Here is a 21,071-nt window from a genome sequence, read left to right on the forward strand (position 1 = left end):
GCCTAGTCTAACGAATTCGCTCTACGCATGCCGGATAAAGTGGTTTCTCAATTGATTCCTGATAGCTAGAGAATGATAATTCATGTGAATTATAGACCTGTTTCCTAGGTATCAGGAAATGTAATTTTGGTCTTGCTGTGCCAAACCTATTTTGAATTATTAATAAGTTAACGTTCCCTTTGTGTGAGGCTATGAGTTTTTGGAGGGAAATTTGAATCTCAACCAGTTTGAGGAGGTTTTTCTTTTGGGGAAAGATGAGCTGTGTAACCAAATGGCTTCTCCCCAGGGAAGCTAGCCACGTGTGACATTCTTTCCTGACACAGGATGTGGGGGAGGCTACTGTACTCCTGCAATGCTCTCAGAAGAAGAGCAAAGAAAGGTATTTGTTATCCTACCCAGGGCTGACAGTGACTGTGCACGACCATGCAAAAATCGATGGCGATTTTGCGCACAACTTTCCGTAATATTCGTCACACCCCGGCTGAGCATTCAGTCTGGCTTTGCTCAGGAATCATAGCGGAGTCTGTCATCTCTGATGACTTTTCAAGCACAAGCCTGCCCCCTTCCGTCTCTGCTATAATGACTCAGCTATGCTGGATCCTGAGCAAAGCCAGACTGAATGCTCAGTGGGGGATTTTATCAGGGCTGGTAACAAGCAGGCTGAGCAGTGAAGGATGAAACAGACAGCAGGGTAGGCGTTTTCTCTAATGTTCCCACTGATATATATGGTAAAATACATGATGGTGCTTCGTCTCTGGTTCACTTTATGTGGTTAAGCAATGCCAGTTGCCTGGCAGTCCTGTTGATTCTCTGCCTCTAATACTTTTAGCCATAGACCTTGAACAAGCATGCAACAGATCAGGTGTATCTGACTGAAGTCTGACTAAATTAGATGCATGCTTGTTTCAGGTGTGAGTGAGACGCTACTGATGCCAGAAGATCAACAGGACTGTCAGGCATTTGGTATGGTTTAAAAGGAAATAAATAGGTCTGCCTCCGTATCTCTCTCAGGCCTTGTTCACATTGCGTTCGGCTCACCTGTCCGTCCACAATGGGCTTTTTTCCCCCGGTTTAAGAAAAAAAAAAAAAAAAGCTCACGCAATCGCGTGCCAAAGCAATTTTGTTTTGTGAGCGGTTTGCGTTTTTCCCATACCTTCCATTCAGGCAAATCGCCTCAAAAATGGCCGAAGCGCCGCTTTTCAAAGCAGATCGCACACAAACCGCTCTGATATGAACACTCTCATAGAGAATCACTGCACAAGCGCTTTCAGGGCAATTTTGAATTTTACAAAAACGCCTATAATGTGAACAAGGCCTCGGTTTAGGTGCACCTTTAAATGCATCAGAACAAATTCATTATACTTTTTTTTTTTCAAATTGAACTCAAAATTGTAAAGTTTGCACTTTCAAGAAGACCTTTAGCTGGTTGTCAAAGATTGTTCAAGCAGGTGTGACTTGTGCATAAAAGGGTCTATGTATGTGGGGCCTTCTATTACTGTTCAACAAAAGAGACAGACAATTATTATTATTATTATTATTATTATGACAGCTTGTATGTAGTGTGTATGTAGCTCAGTATCGGACCAATTGAAATCACGACGACGTGCATTTATCTGGCCCAATTTGTATAAGATGTACATGGAAGGCCCAAATTGCAAACTGTATACAATTTGCATGTAAAGTAGAATGATCAGTAACGGTCGCTAAGGTTCAAGTAATTCTGGCTTGCATGTAAATTTCATGCAGGGCGTATTTACCATCAGGCACTGTAGGCAGATGCCTACGGGTGCCTGATGATGGAAAGGCAGCTCAGTTCCCTCCCTCCTTTTTTTCCTATGCAGAGTCCTGATGCGTAAATGAGAGGTTACTCCCCCAGCTCTCAGCCTTCCACTGATCAGATCTCACTTCAGCTGGGGGCACCACTAGCTATTTAATACAGAGCATAGCACTGGCTACCCAACACTAAAGGGCACCTGTAGCTATGATGGGCAAGAGAGAAGTGACAGCTGAGTCAGCCAGCACACTTGTGGTGCGGTTCGGTTGGGGGTTTCTAAGTTCATAGAGGGTGAAGTCCAAGGTGCGAGGAAATCTGTGCCTATAGGCTCCTGTAATATAAATCCGGGCCTGATTTCATGCAAACTGTATTCATCTGGAAACTGGGCCAAACATACATTGCTTCCTATAGATTTTGATTGGCCCAATTGCAAGCTGTATACAACTTGCATGGAAGACAGAATTCTTAGCAACTCGCTGAACCTTTCCATTCAGGAGGATATGAAGCTACAGGTACTGTACATTTTACTACACTTTGTCTCTGTGGCAGTAGGTACAGTAGTAAAATGTAAAAGATCTGCCAGGTTTTCGACTAGTCCAAATCATCATGGGACATTGTAACTTATGTGTAGGGAGGCTGGCGGACATTTGTATAGATCCTATCCAGGAAGTACTTTTGTAAAGAAGGTAATAATAACATCTCCCCATGAGGAAATGGACTATTCCAAAATCTATCAGTTTTTTGTGGCCTACTGTATGTGTAAATTTTAATTTTTTTTGCAGTGTTCTTTTAGGGAGGGATGGGTAGTGTTAAGCTTGGGGTTCACGGCAGAGCTAGTTTCAGGTATAGTTAGGGGCGGAAGTGTTAGGAGTGTGTAGAACCAGTATTGCCGATACTCTGTTAATGGGTTCACCCTGCGCCCTTTTAACATGTATGCAGCAGCTGTCTCTGAAGTACAATCAGAGGTGGACTGAGATGTAATAGGGCCCTAGGTAGGGTAGTCGATTTGGAGCCCCCTTGTGGTGCTTTTGGTAAGCTGAAGTGGAGAGAGGTCAGAGAAGGTGGCAGGTGGGCCCCTTAGTACCCACTAGACCCTAAGCAACTGCCTAGGTTGCCTGGTAGACGATCCTGCTCTGCGTACAATAGCCAGTGAGGCTGACTATACTCATGTGGGTTCTTCAGTCCTAATTGATCAGTCGGACTGAATCTGATCCCAACAAGCCCAATCTATTCTTGTTTTTTTAATGATTTTGATCAGTTCGAATCCCAGCCAGGGTACTATCTGCAAGGGGTTTGTATGTTCTCCCAGTGTCTGCATGGGTTTCCTCCAGGGACTCCAGTTTCCTCCCACACCCCAAAAACATACAGCTAAGTTAATTGGCTAACCCCAAAATTGGCCCTAGACTACAATACATACTCTACACGATACATGACAATGACAGGGATTAGATTGTGAGCTCCTTTGAGGGACAGTTAGTGAGAAGACAATATTTTATATATGTACAGTGGAGGAAATAATTATTTGACCCCTCACTGATTTTGTAAGTTTGTCCAATGACAAAGAAATGAAAAGTCTCAGAACAGTATCATTTCAATGGTAGGTTTATTTTAACAGTGGCAGATAGCACATCAAAAGGAAAATCGAAAAAATAACCTTAAATAAAAGATAGCAACTGATTTGCATTTCATTGAGTGAAATAAGTTTTTGAACCCTCTAACAATAAAAGCCTTAATACTTAGTGGAAAAACCCTTGTTTGCAAGCACAGAGGTCAAACGTTTCTTGTAATTGATGACCAAGTTTGCACACATTTTAGGAGGAATGTTGGTCCACTCCTCTTTGCAGATCATCTCTAAATCCCTAAGGTTTCGAGGCTGTCTCTGTGCAACTCTGAACTTGAGCTCCCTCCATAGGTTTTCTATTGGATTAAGGTCCGGAGACTGACTAGGCCACTCCATGACCTTAATGTGCTTCTTCTTGAGCCACTCCTTTGTTGCCTTTGCTGTATGTTTTGGGTCATTGTCGTGCTGGAACACCCATCCACAACCCATTTTCAGTTTCCTGGCAGAGGGAAGGAGGTTGTCGTTCAGGATTTCACGATACATGGCTCCGTCCATTTTCCCGTTAATGTGATTAAGTTGTCCTGTGCCCTTAGCAGAAAAACACCCCCAAAGCAAAATGTTTCCACCCCCATGCTTGACGGTGAGGACGGTGTTTGGGGGGTCATAGGCAGCATTTTTCTTCCTCCAAACACAGCGAGTTGAGTTAATGCCAAAGAGCTCTATTTTGGTCTCATCAGACCACAGCACCTTCTCCCAGTCACTCACAGAATCATTCAGGTGTCCCTGCTAATTTGAGGTCATTCACTAACTCCTCCCGTGTAGTTCTAGGATGCTTTTTCACCTTTCTCAGAACCATTGACACCCCACGAGGTGAGATCTTGCGTGGAGCCCCAGAGCGAGGTCGATTGATGGTCATTTTGTGCTCCTTCCATTTTCGAACAATCGCACCAACAGTTGTCACCTTCTCTCCCAGCTTCTTGCTAATGGTTTTGTAGCCCATTCCAGCCTTGTGCAGGTCTACAATTTTGTCTCTGACATCCTTGGACAGCTCTTTGGTCTTTCCCATGTTGGAGAGTTTGGAGTCTGCTTGATTGATTGATTCTGTGGACAGGTGTCTTTTATACAGGTGACTAGTTAAGACAGGTGTCCTTAATGAGGGTGACTAATTGAGTAGAAGTGTCTAACCACTCTGTGGGAGCCAGAACTCTTAATGGTTGGTAGAGGTTCAAAAACTTTTTTCACTCAATGAAATGCAAATCCGTTGCTATCTTTTATTTAAGGTTATTTTTTCGATTTTCCTTTTGATGTGCTATCTGCCACTGTTAAAATAAACCTACCATTGAAATGAAACTGTTCTGAGACTTTTCATTTCTTTGTCATTGGACAAACTTACAAAATCAGTGAGGGGTCAAATAATTATTTTCTCCACTGTATATATATATATATATATATATATATATATATATATATATATATATATATATATATATATACACATACATACATACATACATACATACACACACACACACACACACACACACACACACACACACACACACACACACACACACACACACACACACACACACACACACACACACACACACACACACACACACACACACACACACACACACACACACACACACACACACACACACACACACACACACACACACACACACACACACACTGTACAGCGCTGCGTAAGATGTTGGCGCTAATTAATACTAAATAATAATAATCAGTTCATCAATTTAAAAAAGTGGCTGGGGTGTTTTGAAACATTAGCAGTTTGATCAAATCTCAGATTGCTGTATGAAATTGAGATCAAGTGGACAGGGTGGAAGAATCTGTACTTGGTTGCTATGGCTTCTATGGCTGTTATGAGGCCCTGGAGATGAGGGGTCCAAGTGGTAATTTGTCTTCGCTATTAACCTCCCTGGCGTTCTATTTCCCCAGGATTTATTTGAAAAATGTGATCCAATTAATTTTCATAACCTTTTTTTTCCCCCTGTAACTTGCCAAAATGTGTCAAGCAAGGGTCTAGTATACAGTGCAGAAGAGTATTGATGTGTATGCATGTTAATGGGGAACTGAAGAGAGAGGTATTTGGAGGCTGTCATGTTTATTTCCTTTTAGACAATACCAGTTGCCTGGCAGCCCTGCTGATCCTCTGCCTCTAATACTATTAGCCATAGCCCCTGAACAAGCATGCAGCAGATCAGGTGTTTCAGACTTATAAGTCTGATCTGACAAGACTAGCTGCATGCTTGTTTCTGGTTTTAATCAGATACCACTGCAGAGAAATAGGCCAGCAGGGCTGCCAGGCAACTGGTATTGATTAAAAGGAAATAAACATGACAGCCTCCATATACCTCTCTCTTCAGTTCCCCTTTAATACTGTTTACAGCATGTTTTGTATATCTGTCAATACCGCTAGGGAGGTTACATTTCCCGTGTATCCCCATCTTCTGACTTTATCTCTGTGCCCAGAGATTGTTTGCAATAAATATACATCGCATAGGACTGCACACTGCCCAGTTAACTCCTATCCCATAGGCATAGCACCCAACTTTCCCTCTTTGGGAGCCTTGTCGTCCTCATTTTCCCCTCTTTCAGGACTTTGTCCCTCTTTCTATGTAAATATATATTTCTCTACTAAAAAAATGTGTGACTCTAAACTTTACTCCCATCCTTTAAAATTGATAGATTACTTATTTTAAAATGTTAATATGAAGGAAAATAAACCAGGGTAGAAAGGACCAGTGTGGTTTGAATTATAAAAACAACATTTTTCTTATGACATCTTTATGGTATGCGTGACTACAGGTGTGATGGGGCGTGATCTGGGGTGTGGCTTAAAGGACCACCTTCGTGAAAATGGTAAAATGTTACATACATGTAAAAACATACAAATAAGAAGTACATTTCTTCCAGAGTAAAATGGGCCATCAATTACGTTTCTACTATCTTGCTGTCATGTTCAATAGGTAGTAGAAATCTGACAGAACTGACAGGTTTTGGACTAACACATCTCTTCATGGGGGATTCTCAGTGTTTTCTTTATTTTAAAAAGCACTTGGTGAATGGCAGTTGCCCTGTCCAACTGCTAACATAGTGTACAGTGAGCAGGGAGGCTGGCCAGCATCTTTATATAAAACCATTTCAAGTAATGTCTTTATAAAGAATAAAGGCCCTGCTGAGAATCCCCCACGAAGACATGGACTAGACCAAAACCTGTCGGTTCTGTCAGATTTCTACTACTTACTGTAAGTGACAGCAACATAGGAGAAAAATAATTTATGGCTCATTATAATCTGGAAGAAACATACTTCTCATTTGTATGTGTTTACAAGTATTTTAAGTTTTACAATTTTTTGCAATAGTGGTCCTTTAAGTGTCCCTATTTCTCATCTCAAAAAGTTGGGAGGTATTCATAGGTGGGATTGCTCAACACTTGATGGCCTTATCAAAATTCTGCTATGGTGTCCTATGATCTCTAACTACACCACTGGTCCTTACCACCCAGTTCATTTTTGATCGAGGAGCAATTGATTGCTTTCATTATGGAGCCATACCGATATTGATCTTGTATGGGAGGCAAAACAAAAGAATTCGTGGTTTAGAAAAAATGTATCTAAAAAATACAATTTAGTGACTAACTAAAAAAAGGAAAAAAAGAAAACCCAGAAAGAATTTCATGATAGAATGACAACTCAATTTCCTCTGCTTCTAGCGAGGAGGTGAAGAACAGAAGGCAGCGACATCTCCGCTCTCTGTCTCGTATGAATGCACACGTTGACAGCTGGAATGTCACCCATTTAGCAGACTGTCACACAGGTAACACGTCACCTTCTCCGCACAGCTGTGACACACGCCGCCTCCCGGCAGCTCCTCGAAGACCCTGCCATTGTCCGTGCTTGCGTAGATCACGGCGGCGTAGCGATTTAGCAGCGTTTCGTCCGGATACAGGGCCACGGAGAGAAATCGCCCAATGTGATTATCGCCCATCTTCTCCTGGGATTCTGGTGACAACAGAGAACACAGCAGTCGGTTAGCATGGAGCATAATCCATAAATACCTGCACTATACTCCACCGCCACTAGATGGCGCCTGACAACCACCACAGTATGCTCCATCATGTGCATGTATTTATCAGTATTTATCTGCTATGCTGAAATATTTTCTATCCGCCCCCCCTCCTATCCTGGTTGTGTAGAGAGGAGCCCCCAGAGACCCCGGGTAAACATTAGCAGCGGTTCCTTAGTGCAAGTAGAAACACCGTTAATTAATAGAATTAATTGTATTGGGCCAAATCATGCCAGAATACATAGAGGCGCTGATGAGATAATAAGTATTATGGGTGAAATCCTCGTGCACATAAACACGGACAGCCCGTGGGCCGCGTATCATGTGCCTTCAATCAGCCGCCTGAAAAATCACTGAGAACAGCAGCTCCGAGGCTTCTCCAAATCTATTTTTCCCATACAGCGAAAAATTACAAGCAGATGTCCAGAAAGCTGAGCGGTGCAAAGATTATTATCCTTCGCTGTGCACAAAGAGAACCATCCACGGCGCACAGGATATTAATATCCCGCACCTTCCCAATCTCCACCGCGTACCTCAGCTACGGCGCTACACTAGGGAGAAGATCATACGCGGCTCGTGCCAAGTATAGGCACATTATTGGGTATCCCAGGTGAGTGCCTGAGTGAGGAGAGTCACAGGGTCCCCCTATGTCAGGTACAGCAGCTTTATCAGCTATCCCAGGTCAGTGCCTGAGTGAGGAGTGTCACAGGGTCCCCCTAAGTCAGGTACAGCAGCTTTATCAGCTATCCCAGGTCACTGCCTGAGTGAGGAGTCACAGGGTCCCCCTAGGGCAGGTACAGCAGCTTTATCAGCTATCCCAGGTCACTGCCTGAGTGAGGAGAGTCACAGGGTCCCCCCTAGGCCAGTTACAGCAGCTTTCTCAGCTATCCCAGGTCAGTGCCTGAGTGAAGAGAGTCACAGGGTCCCCCCTATGTCAGTTACAGCAGCTTTCTCAGCTATCCCAGGTCAGTGCCTGAGTGAGGAGAGTCACAGGGTCCCCCTAGGGCAGGTACAGCAGCTTTATCAGCTATCCCAGGTCAGTGCCTGAGTGAGGAGAGTCACAGGGTCCCCCTAGGGCAGGTACAGCAGCTTTATCAGCTATCCCAGGTCAGCACCTGAGTGAGGAGAGTCACAGGGTCCCCCTATGTCAGGTACAGCAGCTTTATCAGCTATCCCTGGTCAGTGCCTGAGCGAGGAGAGTCACAGGATCCCCCCTATGTCAGTTACAGCAGCTTTATCAGCTATCCCAGGACAGTGCCTGAGTGAGGAGAGTCACAGGGTCCCCCTAGGGCAGGTACAGCAGCTTTATCAGCTATCCCAGGTCAGTGCCCGAGTGAGGAGAGTCACAGGGTCCCCCCCTAGGCCAGTTACAGGAGATTTATCAGCTATCCCAGGTCAGTGCCTGAGTGAGGAGAGTCACAGGGTCCCCCTAGGGCAGGTACAGCAGCTTTATCAGCTATCCCAGGTCAGTGCCTGAGTGAGGAGAGTCACAGGGTCCCCCTAGGTCAGGTACAGCGGCTTTATCAGCTATCCCAGGTCAGTGCCTGAGCGAGGAGAGTCACAGGGTCCCCCTATGTCAGTTACAGCAGCTTTATCAGCTATCCCAGGTCAGTGCCTGAGTGAGGAGAGTCACAGGGTCCCCCTATGTCAGGTACAGCAGCTTTATCAGCTATCCCAGGTCAGTGCCTGAGTGAGGGGAGTCACAGGGTCCCCCTAGGTCAGGTGCAGCAGCTTTATCAGCTATCCCAGGTCAGCACCTGAGTGAGGAGAGTCACAGGGTCCCCCTAGGGCAGGTACAGCAGCTTTATCAGCTATCCCAGGTCAGTGCCCGAGTGAGGAGAGTCACAGGGTCCCCCCCTAGGCCAGTTACAGGAGATTTATCAGCTATCCCAGGTCAGTGCCTGAGTGAGGAGAGTCACAGGGTCCCCCTAGGGCAGGTACAGCAGCTTTATCAGCTATCCCAGGTCAGTGCCTGAGTGAGGAGAGTCACAGGGTCCCCCTAGGTCAGGTACAGCGGCTTTATCAGCTATCCCAGGTCAGTGCCTGAGCGAGGAGAGTCACAGGGTCCCCCTATGTCAGTTACAGCAGCTTTATCAGCTATCCCAGGTCAGTGCCTGAGTGAGGAGAGTCACAGGGTCCCCCTATGTCAGGTACAGCAGCTTTATCAGCTATCCCAGGTCAGTGCCTGAGTGAGGGGAGTCACAGGGTCCCCCTAGGTCTGGTGCAGCAGCTTTATCAGCTATCCCAGGTCAGCACCTGAGTGAGGAGAGTCACAGGGTCCCCCTATGTCAGTTACAGCAGCTTTGTCAGCTATCCCAGGTCAGTGCCTGAGTGAGGAGAGTCACAGGGTCCCCCTAGGGCAGGTACAGCAGCTTTATCAGCTATCCCAGGTCAGTGCCTGAGTGAGGAGAGTCACAGGGTCCCCCCCTAGGCCAGTTACAGGAGATTTATCAGCTATCCCAGGTCAGTGCCTGAGTGAGGAGAGTCACAGGGTCCCCTATGTCAGTTACAGCAGCTTTATCAGCTATCCCAGGTCAGTGCCTGAGTGAGGAGAGTCACAGGGTCCCCCTAGGGCAGGTACAGCAGCTTTATCAGCTATCCCAGGTCAGTGCCCGAGTGAGGAGAGTCACAGGGTCCCCCCCCTAGGCCAGTTACAGGAGATTTATCAGCTATCCCAGGTCAGTGCCTGAGTAAGGAGAGTCACAGGGTCCCCCTAGGGCAGGTACAGCAGCTTTATCAGCTATCCCAGGTCAGTGCCTGAGTGAGGAGAGTCACAGGGTCCCCCTAGGTCAGGTACAGCGGCTTTATCAGCTATCCCAGGTCAGTGCCTGAGCGAGGAGAGTCACAGGGTCCCCCTATGTCAGTTACAGCAGCTTTATCAGCTATCCCAGGTCAGTGCCTGAGTGAGGAGAGTCACAGGGTCCCCCTATGTCAGGTACAGCAGCTTTATCAGCTATCCCAGGTCAGTGCCTGAGTGAGGGGAGTCACAGGGTCCCCCTAGGTCAGGTGCAGCAGCTTTATCAGCTATCCCAGGTCAGTGCCTGAGCGAGGAGAGTCACAGGGTCCCCTCTAGGCCAGGTACAGCAGCTTTATCAGCTATCCCAGGTCAGTGCCTGAGTGAGGAGAGTCACAGGGCCCCCCCTAGGCCAGTTACAGCAGCTTTATCAGCTATCCCAGGCCAGTGCCTGAGTGAGGAGAGTCACAGGGTCCCCCTATGTCAGGTACAGCAGCTGTATCAGCTATCCCAGGTCACTGCCTGAGTGAGGAGAGTCACAGGGTCCCCCTATGTCAGGTACAGCAGCTTTATCAGCTATCCCAGGTCAGTGCCTGAGTGAGGAGAGTCACAGGCTCCCCCCTAGGCCAGTTACAGCAACTTTCTCAGCTATCCCAGGTCAGTGCCTGAGTGAGGAGAGTCACAGGGTCCCCCCTATGTCAGTTACAGCAGCTTTATCAGCTATCCCAGGTCAGTGCCTGAGTGAGGAGAGTCACAGGGTCCCCCCTAGGCCAGTTACAGCAGCTTTCTCAGCTATCCCAGGTCAGTGCCTGAGTGAGGAGAGTCACAGGGCCCCCCTAGGGCAGGTACAGCAGCTTTATCAGCTATCCCAGGTCAGTGCCTGAGTGAGGAGAGTCACAGGGTCCCCCTAGGGCAGGTACAGCAGCTATATCAGCTATCCCAGGTCAGCACCTGAGTGAGGAGAGTCACAGGGTCCCCCTATGTCAGGTACAGCAGCTTTATCAGCTATCCCTGGTCAGTGCCTGAGCGAGGAGAGTCACAGGGTCCCCTCTATGTCAGTTACAGCAGCTTTATCAGCTATCCCAGGTCAGTGCCTGAGTGAGGAGAGTCACAGGGTCCCCCTAGGGCAGGTACAGCAGCTTTATCAGCTATCCCAGGTCAGTGCCCGAGTGAGGAGAGTCACAAGGTCCCCCCCTAGGCCAGTTACAGGAGATTTATCAGCTATCCCAGGTCAGTGCCTGAGTGAGGAGAGTCACAGGGTCCCCCCCTAGGCCAGTTACAGCAGCTTTCTCAGCTATCCCAGGTCAGTGCCTGAGTGAGGAGAGTCACAGGGTCCCCCTAGGGCAGGTACAGCAGCTTTATCAGCTATCCCAGGTCAGTGCCTGAGTGAGGAGAGTCACAGGCTCCCCCCTAGGCCAGTTACAGCAGCTTTCTCAGCTATCCCAGGTCAGTGCCTGAGTGAGGAGAGTCACAGGGTCCCCCCTATGTCAGTTACAGCAGCTTTATCAGCTATCCCAGGTCAGTGCCTGAGTGAGGAGAGTCACAGGGTCCCCCCTAGGCCAGTTACAGCAGCTTTATCAGCTATCCCAGGTCAGTGCCTGAGTGAGGAGAGTCACAGGGTCCCCCTATGTCAGTTACAGCAGCTTTATCAGCTATCCCAGGTCAGTGCCTGAGTGAGGAGAGTCACAGGGTCCCCCCTAGGCCAGTTACAGCAGCTTTCTCAGCTATCCCAGGTCAGTGCCTGAGTGAGGAGAGTCACAGGGTCCCCTTAGGGCAGGTACAGCAGCTTTATCAGCTATCCCAGGTCAGTGCCTGAGTGAGGAGAGTCACAGGGTCCCCCTAGGGCAGGTACAGCAGCTTTATCAGCTATCCCAGGTCAGCACCTGAGTGAGGAGAGTCACAGGGTCCCCCTATGTCAGGTACAGCAGCTTTATCAGCTATCCCTGGTCAGTGCCTGAGCGAGGAGAGTCACAGGGTCCCCCCTATGTCAGTTACAGCAGCTTTATCAGCTATCCCAGGTCAGTGCCTGAGTGAGGAGAGTCACAGGGTCCCCCTAGGGCAGGTACAGCAGCTTTATCAGCTATCCCAGGTCAGTGCCCGAGTGAGGAGAGTCACAAGGTCCCCCCCTAGGCCAGTTACAGGAGATTTATCAGCTATCCCAGGTCAGTGCCTGAGTGAGGAGAGTCACAGGGTCCCCCCCTAGGCCAGTTACAGCAGCTTTCTCAGCTATCCCAGGTCAGTGCCTGAGTGAGGAGAGTCACAGGGTCCCCCTAGGGCAGGTACAGCAGCTTTATCAGCTATCCCAGGTCAGTGCCTGAGTGAGGAGAGTCACAGGGTCCCCCTAGGTCAGGTACAGCGGCTTTATCAGCTATCCCAGGTCAGTGCCTGAGCGAGGAGAGTCACAGGGTCCTGCTATGTCAGTTACAGCAGCTTTATCAGCTATCCCAGGTCAGTGCCTGAGTGAGGAGAGTCACAGGGTCCCCCTATGTCAGGTACAGCAGCTTTATCAGCTATCCCAGGTCAGTGCCTGAGCGAGGAGAGTAACAGGGTCCCCCTATGTCAGGTACAGCAGCTTTATCAGCTATCCCAGGTCAGTGCCTGAGTGAGGGGAGTCACAGGGTCCCCCTAGGTCAGGTGCAGCAGCTTTATCAGCTATCCCAGGTCAGCACCTGAGTGAGGAAAGTCACAGGGTCCCCCTAGGTCAGGTACAGCAGCTTTATCAGCTATCCTAGGTCAGTGCCTGAGTGAGGAGAGGCACAGGGTCCCCCTATGTCAGGTACAGCAGCTTTATCAGCTATCCCAGGTCAGTGCCTGAGTGAGGAGAGTCACAGGGCCCTCCTATGTCAGGTACAGCAGCTTTATCAGCTATCCCAGGTCAGTGCCTGAGTGAGGAGAGTCACAGGGCCCTCCTATGTCAGGTACAGCAGCTTTATCAGCTATCCTAGGTCAGTGCCTGAGTGAGGAGAGTCACAGGGTCCCCCTATGTCAGTTACAGCAGCTTTGTCAGCTATCCCAGGTCAGTGCCTGAGTGAGGAGAGTCACAGGGTCCCCCTAGGGCAGGTACAGCAGCTTTATCAGCTATCCCAGGTCAGTGCCTGAGTGAGGAGAGTCACAGGGTCCCCCCCTAGGCCAGTTACAGGAGATTTATCAGCTATCCCAGGTCAGTGCCTGAGTGAGGAGAGTCACAGGGTCCCCTATGTCAGTTACAGCAGCTTTATCAGCTATCCCAGGTCAGTGCCTGAGTGAGGAGAGTCACAGGGTCCCCTCTAGGCCAGGTACAGCAGCTTTATCAGCTATCCCAGGTCAGTGCCTGAGTGAGGAGAGTCACAGGGTCCCCCTAGGTCAGGTACAGCAGCTTTATCAGCTATCCCAGGTCAGTGCCTGAGCGAGGAGAGTCACAGGGTCCCCTCTAGGCCAGGTACAGCAGCTTTATCAGCTATCCCAGGTCAGTGCCTGAGCGAGGAGAGTCACAGGGTCCCCTCTAGGCCAGGTACAGCAGCTTTATCAGCTATCCCAGGTCAGTGCCTGAGTGAGGAGAGTCACAGGGTCCCCCTAGGGCAGGTACAGCAGCTTTATCAGCTATCCCAGGTCAGTGCCCGAGTGAGGAGAGTCACAGGGTCCCCCTAGGGCAGGTACAGCAGCTTTATCAGCTATCCCAGGTCAGTGCCTGAGTGAGGAGAGTCACAGGGTCCCCCCTAGGCCAGTTACAGCAGCTTTATAAGCTATCCCAGGTCACTGCCTGAGTGAGGAGAGTCACAGGGTCCCCCCCTAGGCCAGTTACAGCAGCTTTATAAGCTATCCCAGGTCACTGCCTGAGTGAGGAGAGTCACAGGGTCCCCCCCTAGGCCAGTTACAGCAGCTTTATCAGCTATCCCAGGTCAGTGCCTGAGTGAGGAGAGTCACAGGGTCCCCTCTAGGCCAGGTACAGCAGCTTTATCAGCTATCCCAGGTCAGTGCCTGAGTGAGGAGAGTCACAGGGTCCCCTCTAGGCCAGGTACAGCAGCTTTATCAGCTATCCCAGGTGGAAGCAGGAGATTTGGGCGCATGAGACAAGTGGACAAAAAGGGCGCCCCATTCACTCCCATTATAAATATCGTTTAATGGGCGCCGAACAGGGAAAAAAGGGCTCCGGAGATTATTAACGTTTTACAAACGGCGCCCGGAGATTTTTAAGGATTTATAACTATGTTTGTGATGATTTAACTTTACAAAATGAGCCTGTGACGAATAACGTTTATAAAGATAATAAATCACTATTTCTAAAACATTTCTAAAACATTATTATCCACCCAAAAAATTTTACATTTTTTTATTTACATTTTGTATTTATTAATGTTTGTAAAACATTATTATCTATAGGGGGTCTTAGTTTTAGGCACCAACAGGGGGGTCTTAGGTTTAGGCACCAACTGGGGGGTCTTAGGTTTAGGCACCAACAGGGGGGGGTCTTAGGTTTAGGCACCAACAGGGGGGTCTTAGGTTTAGGCACCAACAGGGGGGTCTTAGGTTTAGGCACCAACTGGGGGGTCTTAGGTTTAGGCACCAACTGGGGGGTCTTAGGTTTAGGCACCACCAGGGGGGTCTTAGGTTTAGGCACCACCAGGGGGGTCTTAGGTTTAGGCACCACCAGGGGGGTCTTAGGTTTAGGCACCACCAGGGGGGTCTTAGGTTTAGGCACCACCAGGGGGGTCTTAGGTTTAGGCACCACCAGGGGGGGTCTTAGGTTTAGGAACCAACAGGGGGGTCTTAGGTTTAGGCACCAACAGGGGGGTCTTAGGTTTAGGCACCAACTGGGGGGTCTTAGGTTTAGGCACCAACTGGGGGGTCTTAGGTTTAGGCACCAACTGGGGGGTCTTAGGTTTAGGCACCAACAGGGGGGTCTTAGGTTTAGGCACCAACAGGGGGGTCTTAGGTTTAGGCACCAACAGGGGGGTCTTAGGTTTAGGCACCAACAGGGGGGTCTTAGGTTTAGGCACCAACAGGAGGTCTTAGGTTTAGGCACCAACTGGGGGGTCTTAGGTTTAGGCACCAACAGGGGGGTCTTAGGTTTAGGCACCAACTGGGGGGGTCTTAGGTTTAGGCACCAACTGGGGGGTCTTAGGTTTAGGCACCAACTGGGGGGTCTTAGGTTTAGGCACTAACAGGGGGTCTAGGGGTTAGGGATAGGTACAGGGAGGGTTTTTAACAAACGTAAATATAAGTTTCACTTTACAAACAGGGAAGGTTAACGTTTTAAGAATTGCCGATCTCATACACATTATTTAGTGATTTAAAAATTCTTAAAACACTATTTGTAAACGAAATTCTACACAATATTTCTATAAACGATAATACTGTTTATCGTTTACACCACGTGCCCTTTTTTCCCGACGCCCTTTTTTGATGTACGCATCCCAGGTCAGTGCCTGAGTGAGGAGAGTCACAGGGTCCCCCTATGTCAGTTACAGCAGCTTGGTCAGCTATCCCAGGTCAGTGCCTGAGTGAGGAGTCACAGGGTCCCCCTATGTCAGTTACAGCAGCTTTATCAGCTATCCCAGGTCAGTGCCTGAGTGAGGAGTCACAGGGTCCCCCTATGTCAGTTACAGCAGCTTTGTCAGCTATCCCAGGTCAGTGCCTGAGTGAGGAGTCACAGGGTCCCCCTATGTCAGTTACAGCAGCTTTATCAGCTAGGCAGAAGGCAGAGTTAGTAGAACAGCGAGGCAATATGCGCTGTTCAAACAAAAATAAACATGGCAGCTGGCATATTCCTATCACTACAGTGCATTGTATGTTCCCCTAGAGTTGTTTCCCAGGTTTTTTTTATCCATAGGTGTGATATCCACATCTCCTTCCACTCCTCTGAGGCAGCCCCTCTCTGCCAATGTCTCCATTGGCTACCCATTACCCAAAGGATGCAGTTTAAACTCCTCACCCTATCATATAAAGCTCTACAAAAGTTGTACCATTTCCCCATTAATCTTCCGATACCATCATCCCACCCGGAACCTTTGCTCTTCCCAGGAGACCCTCTTGTCCTCTAGCTTAGTCACTTTCTCTCACTCCTGCATCCAGAACTTCTCACAATAATCACATTTTCTTTGGAATGCTCTCCTAAAGCCAGTCCATCATGTTTCAAGCCCGGAAACTTCAAACACTCTCAAAAACACACCTGTTCAGACTAGCCTATAATTTGCTGTAGGTAGCATTGGAAGCTTACTGCCTCATCCACTAACTACTGTGTCTCCTTCCCATCTAGAAGGGGGTCCAGCGACCACACTGCTGCGGTGAGGTTTAGAAAGAATCAGGTGATCCCAAAACAAGTAGGACAGGTAGAAGGGATCAAATGATTATGGTATGGATGAGGCAGGTAAAAGGGATCAAGGAATCACAATATGGATGGAGTAGATACAAGGAATGAGGCAATCATGAGAATGACTGGTCAGGAAGACAATAGTAAGATCATAGGACACACTCAGCAGGTAGACTGAACCCAGTGCCAATGATATAGATTCAGCAAGCAGGAAAAAAATCAAGAATCCTACGATAGATGGGGCAAGAGGAAAGGATCAAACAATTATGGCATAGATGGGGTCAAAAATGCAATGACAATCAGGCAATCAAGGTAATGTAGACATTATCAAGTGAGGTAGACATTATCAAGTGATCAGGGTATGGATGCAACATGTAGAGGACTGAATACATTTAAATATAGACAGGTCAGGTAGAAAATATAAACCAATCATGTAACGGGTGTGGCACATAGGAGGGTTTAAGTGATCATAGAATTGGTGGGGTGGTTAAAAGAGATCAAGCAATCACAGTATAGACTGTGCTTGTAGGAAGGTCCAAGTGATCATAAGTAGGGCATGTAAAGGAGATCAAGCAAGCATGGTACAGATGGAAGAAGTAAAAGGGATTAGTGATGGTTATGTCAAGGAGAACTCACAGAAAACTTAAGCATTTGATTTGTTTGATCAGCTGATAGATTTGCAAAGTTCTAATTTACTGTGACCACATCCGCACATTTGGCCTGGCATAATAATGCACTTGGACGCAATACGAAATAAGGTAGGTCTTATCCTTTGGGAGGTGGGTGGGGGCGACTCTCTGGCGTGGCAGCGCCTGGGGGGCCGCCCACACAGCCTCCCCCCCAGGGGAGCGGCTACAGAGTCTCTAAGCAGTGAGGGTGCTTGGAGTGCTCTGTTGGCCCCCCTTTTCCTGGGATCCTGGGGGCAGAGCCGGCCTTTGGGGGGGGCAAGTGGGGCGGTCGCCCCAGGCCCCGCGCTTGAGGAGGCCCCGCGCACCGCCATTCAGAGCCGGCCTAATTTAATATTTATTGCTGGCTGCTGCGGCGGCAGCAGCCGCCGATCGCACTGACCTGATGCGCTTCCTTCCTGTATAGGCTGGAGCGCATCGGCATTTCCTCCTCTGCCCGGCTGCTGGCACCCAGCGAGTGACGTCACGAATGACGTCATATCCATGCGCAGAGAGAGCGCTCCCCGTGGCAGCTGCAGCCCGACCTAGAGCCGACCAGGACTGAGAGTCTGAGACTCACTGAGCGAGCCACTGTCTGCAGCAGCCGCCGGACGTATTGCAGAGCAGAGGCCAGGGGACTCAGCTGAGGCACAGCAGATACTGTCCGGTAGGTAGGATTATTTGAGGGGTACATGATTTGGGCGGGGCACTGGGGCTGGCTGGGGGAGCATTATTGTTATTAGTTATGCACTGGGAACTATTTATACTAACTATATACTGGGCGCTGTACTAGCTATATACTAGGCACTGTACTAACTATATACCGGGCACTGTACTAGCTATATACCGGGTACTATACTAGCTATATACCGGGCACTGTACTAACTTTATACCGGGCACTGTACTAGCTATATACCGGGCACTGTACTAGCTATATACCAGGCACTGTACTAGCTATATACCGGGCACTGTACTAGCTATATACCGGGCACTGTACTAGCTATATACCGGGCACTGTACTAGCTATATACTAGGCACTGTACTAACTATATACCGGGCACTGTACTAGCTATATACCGGGTACTATACTAGCTATATACCGGGCACTGTACTAGCTATATACCGGGCACTGTACTAGCTATATACCGGGCACTGTACTAGCTATATACCGGGCACTGTACTAGCTATATACTGGGTGCTGTGCTAGCTATATACTGGGCGCTATACTAGCTATATACTGGGCACTATACTAGCTATATACTAGGCGCTGTACTAGCTATATACTGGGCGCTATACTAGCTATATACTAGGCACTATACTAGCTATATACTGGGTGCTGTACTAGCTATATACTAGGCGCTGTACTAGCTATATACTGGGCGCTATACTAGCTATATACTAGGCGCTGTACTAGCTATATACTGGGCGCTATACTAGCTATATACTGGGCGCTATACTAGCTATATACTAGGCACTGTACTAGCTATATACTGGGCGCTATACTAGCTATATACTGGGCACTATACTAGCTATATACCGGGCACTGTACTAGCTATATACCGGGCACTGTACTAGCTATATACTGGGCGCTATACTAGCTATATACTGGGCACTGTACTAGCTATATACCGGGCACTGTACTAGCTATATACTGGGCGCTATACTAGCTATATACTGGGCACTATACTAGCTATATACTGGGCGCTATACTAGCTATATACTAGGCACTATACTAGCTATATACTGGGTGCTGTACTAGCTATATACTAGGCGCTGTACTAGCTATATACTGGGCGCTATACTCGCTATATACTAGGCGCTGTACTAGCTATATACTGGGCGCTATACTAGCTATATACTGGGCGCTATACTAGCTATATACTGGGCACTATACTAGCTATATACTGGGCGCTGTACTAGCTATATACTGGGCGCTATACTAGCTATATACTGGGCACTATACTAGCTATATACTGGGCGCTGTACTAGCTATATAGAATAATTAAAATATGTAATGTAATCAAATAGCGAATGGTAGTACCATTGTTTTTTATATTGGTTGGCTTAGTGGCCTTTACCGAACGTAATTGTTTTCAAACAATAATAGTAAGGCGTACTGCATTAAAGGCGGACAAGCCCATGAACGTGGCGATACGGTATATGGCCTACACGTATGGCTCTAGGCCCCGCATGTGACACTCGCCCCAGGCCCCGCATACTCTAAGGCCGCCTCTGCCTGGGGGGGGGGAGGGGCACCAAGTGGCGATCCTGGATAAGTGCTAAATGCTGTGCGAAGTAATCCCCCGCAGGGCAAACATTTTGCGGTGAGTTAGTTGGCAAAATCCTGCATATCCTGGCATGCGAAAGCAAATGCAGATTTGCTTGCGCAGTGTCTCATGAATAAGCCAATTAGGCCTCATCTGCTAAGCCAGGTATATAAGGGTTCACTTGGTGATTGATGCACACACCCTTTTTGCAAAATTTAACTTGCATATCTATCACCTGACCAAACTGATCACATGCTTCTCCATGACTTTTCCTAGACATGACCATTTCTAGAAGGGATAAAGTGATAACATTATGGATTAAGCAAGTGGGATGAATCAAGGGGTTGTGGTATACACGGGGTAGACTAGACAGAACTTTTCCAGTCTTCAAAGTCATCAAGAGATCAAATGACTGTGGTCTGAAAGGGATCAAGTACTTGCATGACGGATGGTTTAAAAGGACCTGTCAGTTGATCCCAAGCCAATGCTTCCATAGGATCAACTGGGCAATTACCCAGAACCCCAAGCTGTCCCCCCTCCCTCCCCAAGTAAGGGACTGTATAGGCCACAACTTTACTGCATGTCAAGGGCCCCACATTAATTTTGCCCACGGACCCTGTTGACCTAAAACTACCCCTGTACAAAATGGTGGTAGAGGTGATAACAGTATCATGAAGTGGGCTCTCGTCACTGATAAATACATGTTGCACATGAGAAGCACACACAGTTCCACCAGACGGATGGGTGAAATCTCAATTTCATGCTCCTCGGCTTTCCAAACATAAAACTCTCATGTAACTTCTTGAGTCAGCAGGTGTCCGACGTTTGATTTCAGGCCTCGAGGCTCCACCAGGACATCTAGCGAAATATGACAGACAGCGCCTCTAAGTGGAAAACTTAGCGATGGAAGGATGCTGAACGTTTCTCTCTGGTAATCGCACAAGACACAACACGAAGGGCAGAACCGGCAAATCTCTGTACATGTCATGCTATAATAGTGCAGGGCTCTTCCATCAAATACCAGGAAGCTGTCATAATTATTGTCATCAGGGCAAAATCATTTTCTTGCCAATCCAGCTACACAAATACGTGGAAGTTTATGAAAGACAAATGAAAACAACTTGCTAAAGACTTTCAGCATCATCAGCAGATCCAGCACAATGTCCTTTTTGTGGAAGCAATGTAATGCAGTAACCAGATGATCTTCTAGGATCTGAGATTTCCCAACCAGAATTTTAAGTTCCACCAAATTACTGAGTTTATTAAAGAGTCAAATTGTGGCGACACCTTTATTGCTTTGTGTATACTGGAGGAAGGGAGACGATATTACAGGAAAATCTTGACCAGCTTGGGGGTGGGGGGGGGGGAAGACACACAAATCATTGCCGAGAGGGGTGGAGTTATAAAATATTCCAGAGACCTCTCACTGGTGGTAGTGGAAATCATATACCTCTGCAAAGAAGTTTCCCCATTTCGGGAGGGGGAGAAGTAACCTACTGCAGGGAAATCTCATCATGGTGGTAGAGGCCGGAACAGAGACAGCTGAAAAGAAAAGTCTCCATTGTAGTGATGAAAGCTATTGAGGTATTGCACCACTGATGGAGCAACAAAGACACAAACTCCTGCACGGTCATCTCACCACTGTGGGTGAGGAGGAGGTACCAACTCCTGCAGGGAGATCTCACC

At 48.0% G+C, this 21,071-nt stretch overlaps 1 protein-coding gene across 3 annotated transcripts in view; it reads right to left on the bottom strand.

The window, feature by feature from the left end:
* Positions 1–21,071, bottom strand: part of LOC137533948 (uncharacterized) — a 238,874-nt gene that overhangs the window by 59,140 nt on the left and 158,663 nt on the right. For all 3 annotated transcript variants that reach the window (XM_068255268.1, XM_068255267.1, XM_068255269.1), the window contains exon 13: positions 7,194–7,366. In XM_068255268.1, the coding sequence (XP_068111369.1) occupies positions 7,194–7,366 (173 nt within the window). The remainder of the gene's footprint in view (positions 1–7,193; positions 7,367–21,071) is intronic.

Source organism: Hyperolius riggenbachi, chromosome 10 (genome assembly GCF_040937935.1).
Source record: "Hyperolius riggenbachi isolate aHypRig1 chromosome 10, aHypRig1.pri, whole genome shotgun sequence".
Taxonomy (NCBI): Eukaryota; Metazoa; Chordata; class Amphibia; order Anura; family Hyperoliidae; genus Hyperolius; species Hyperolius riggenbachi.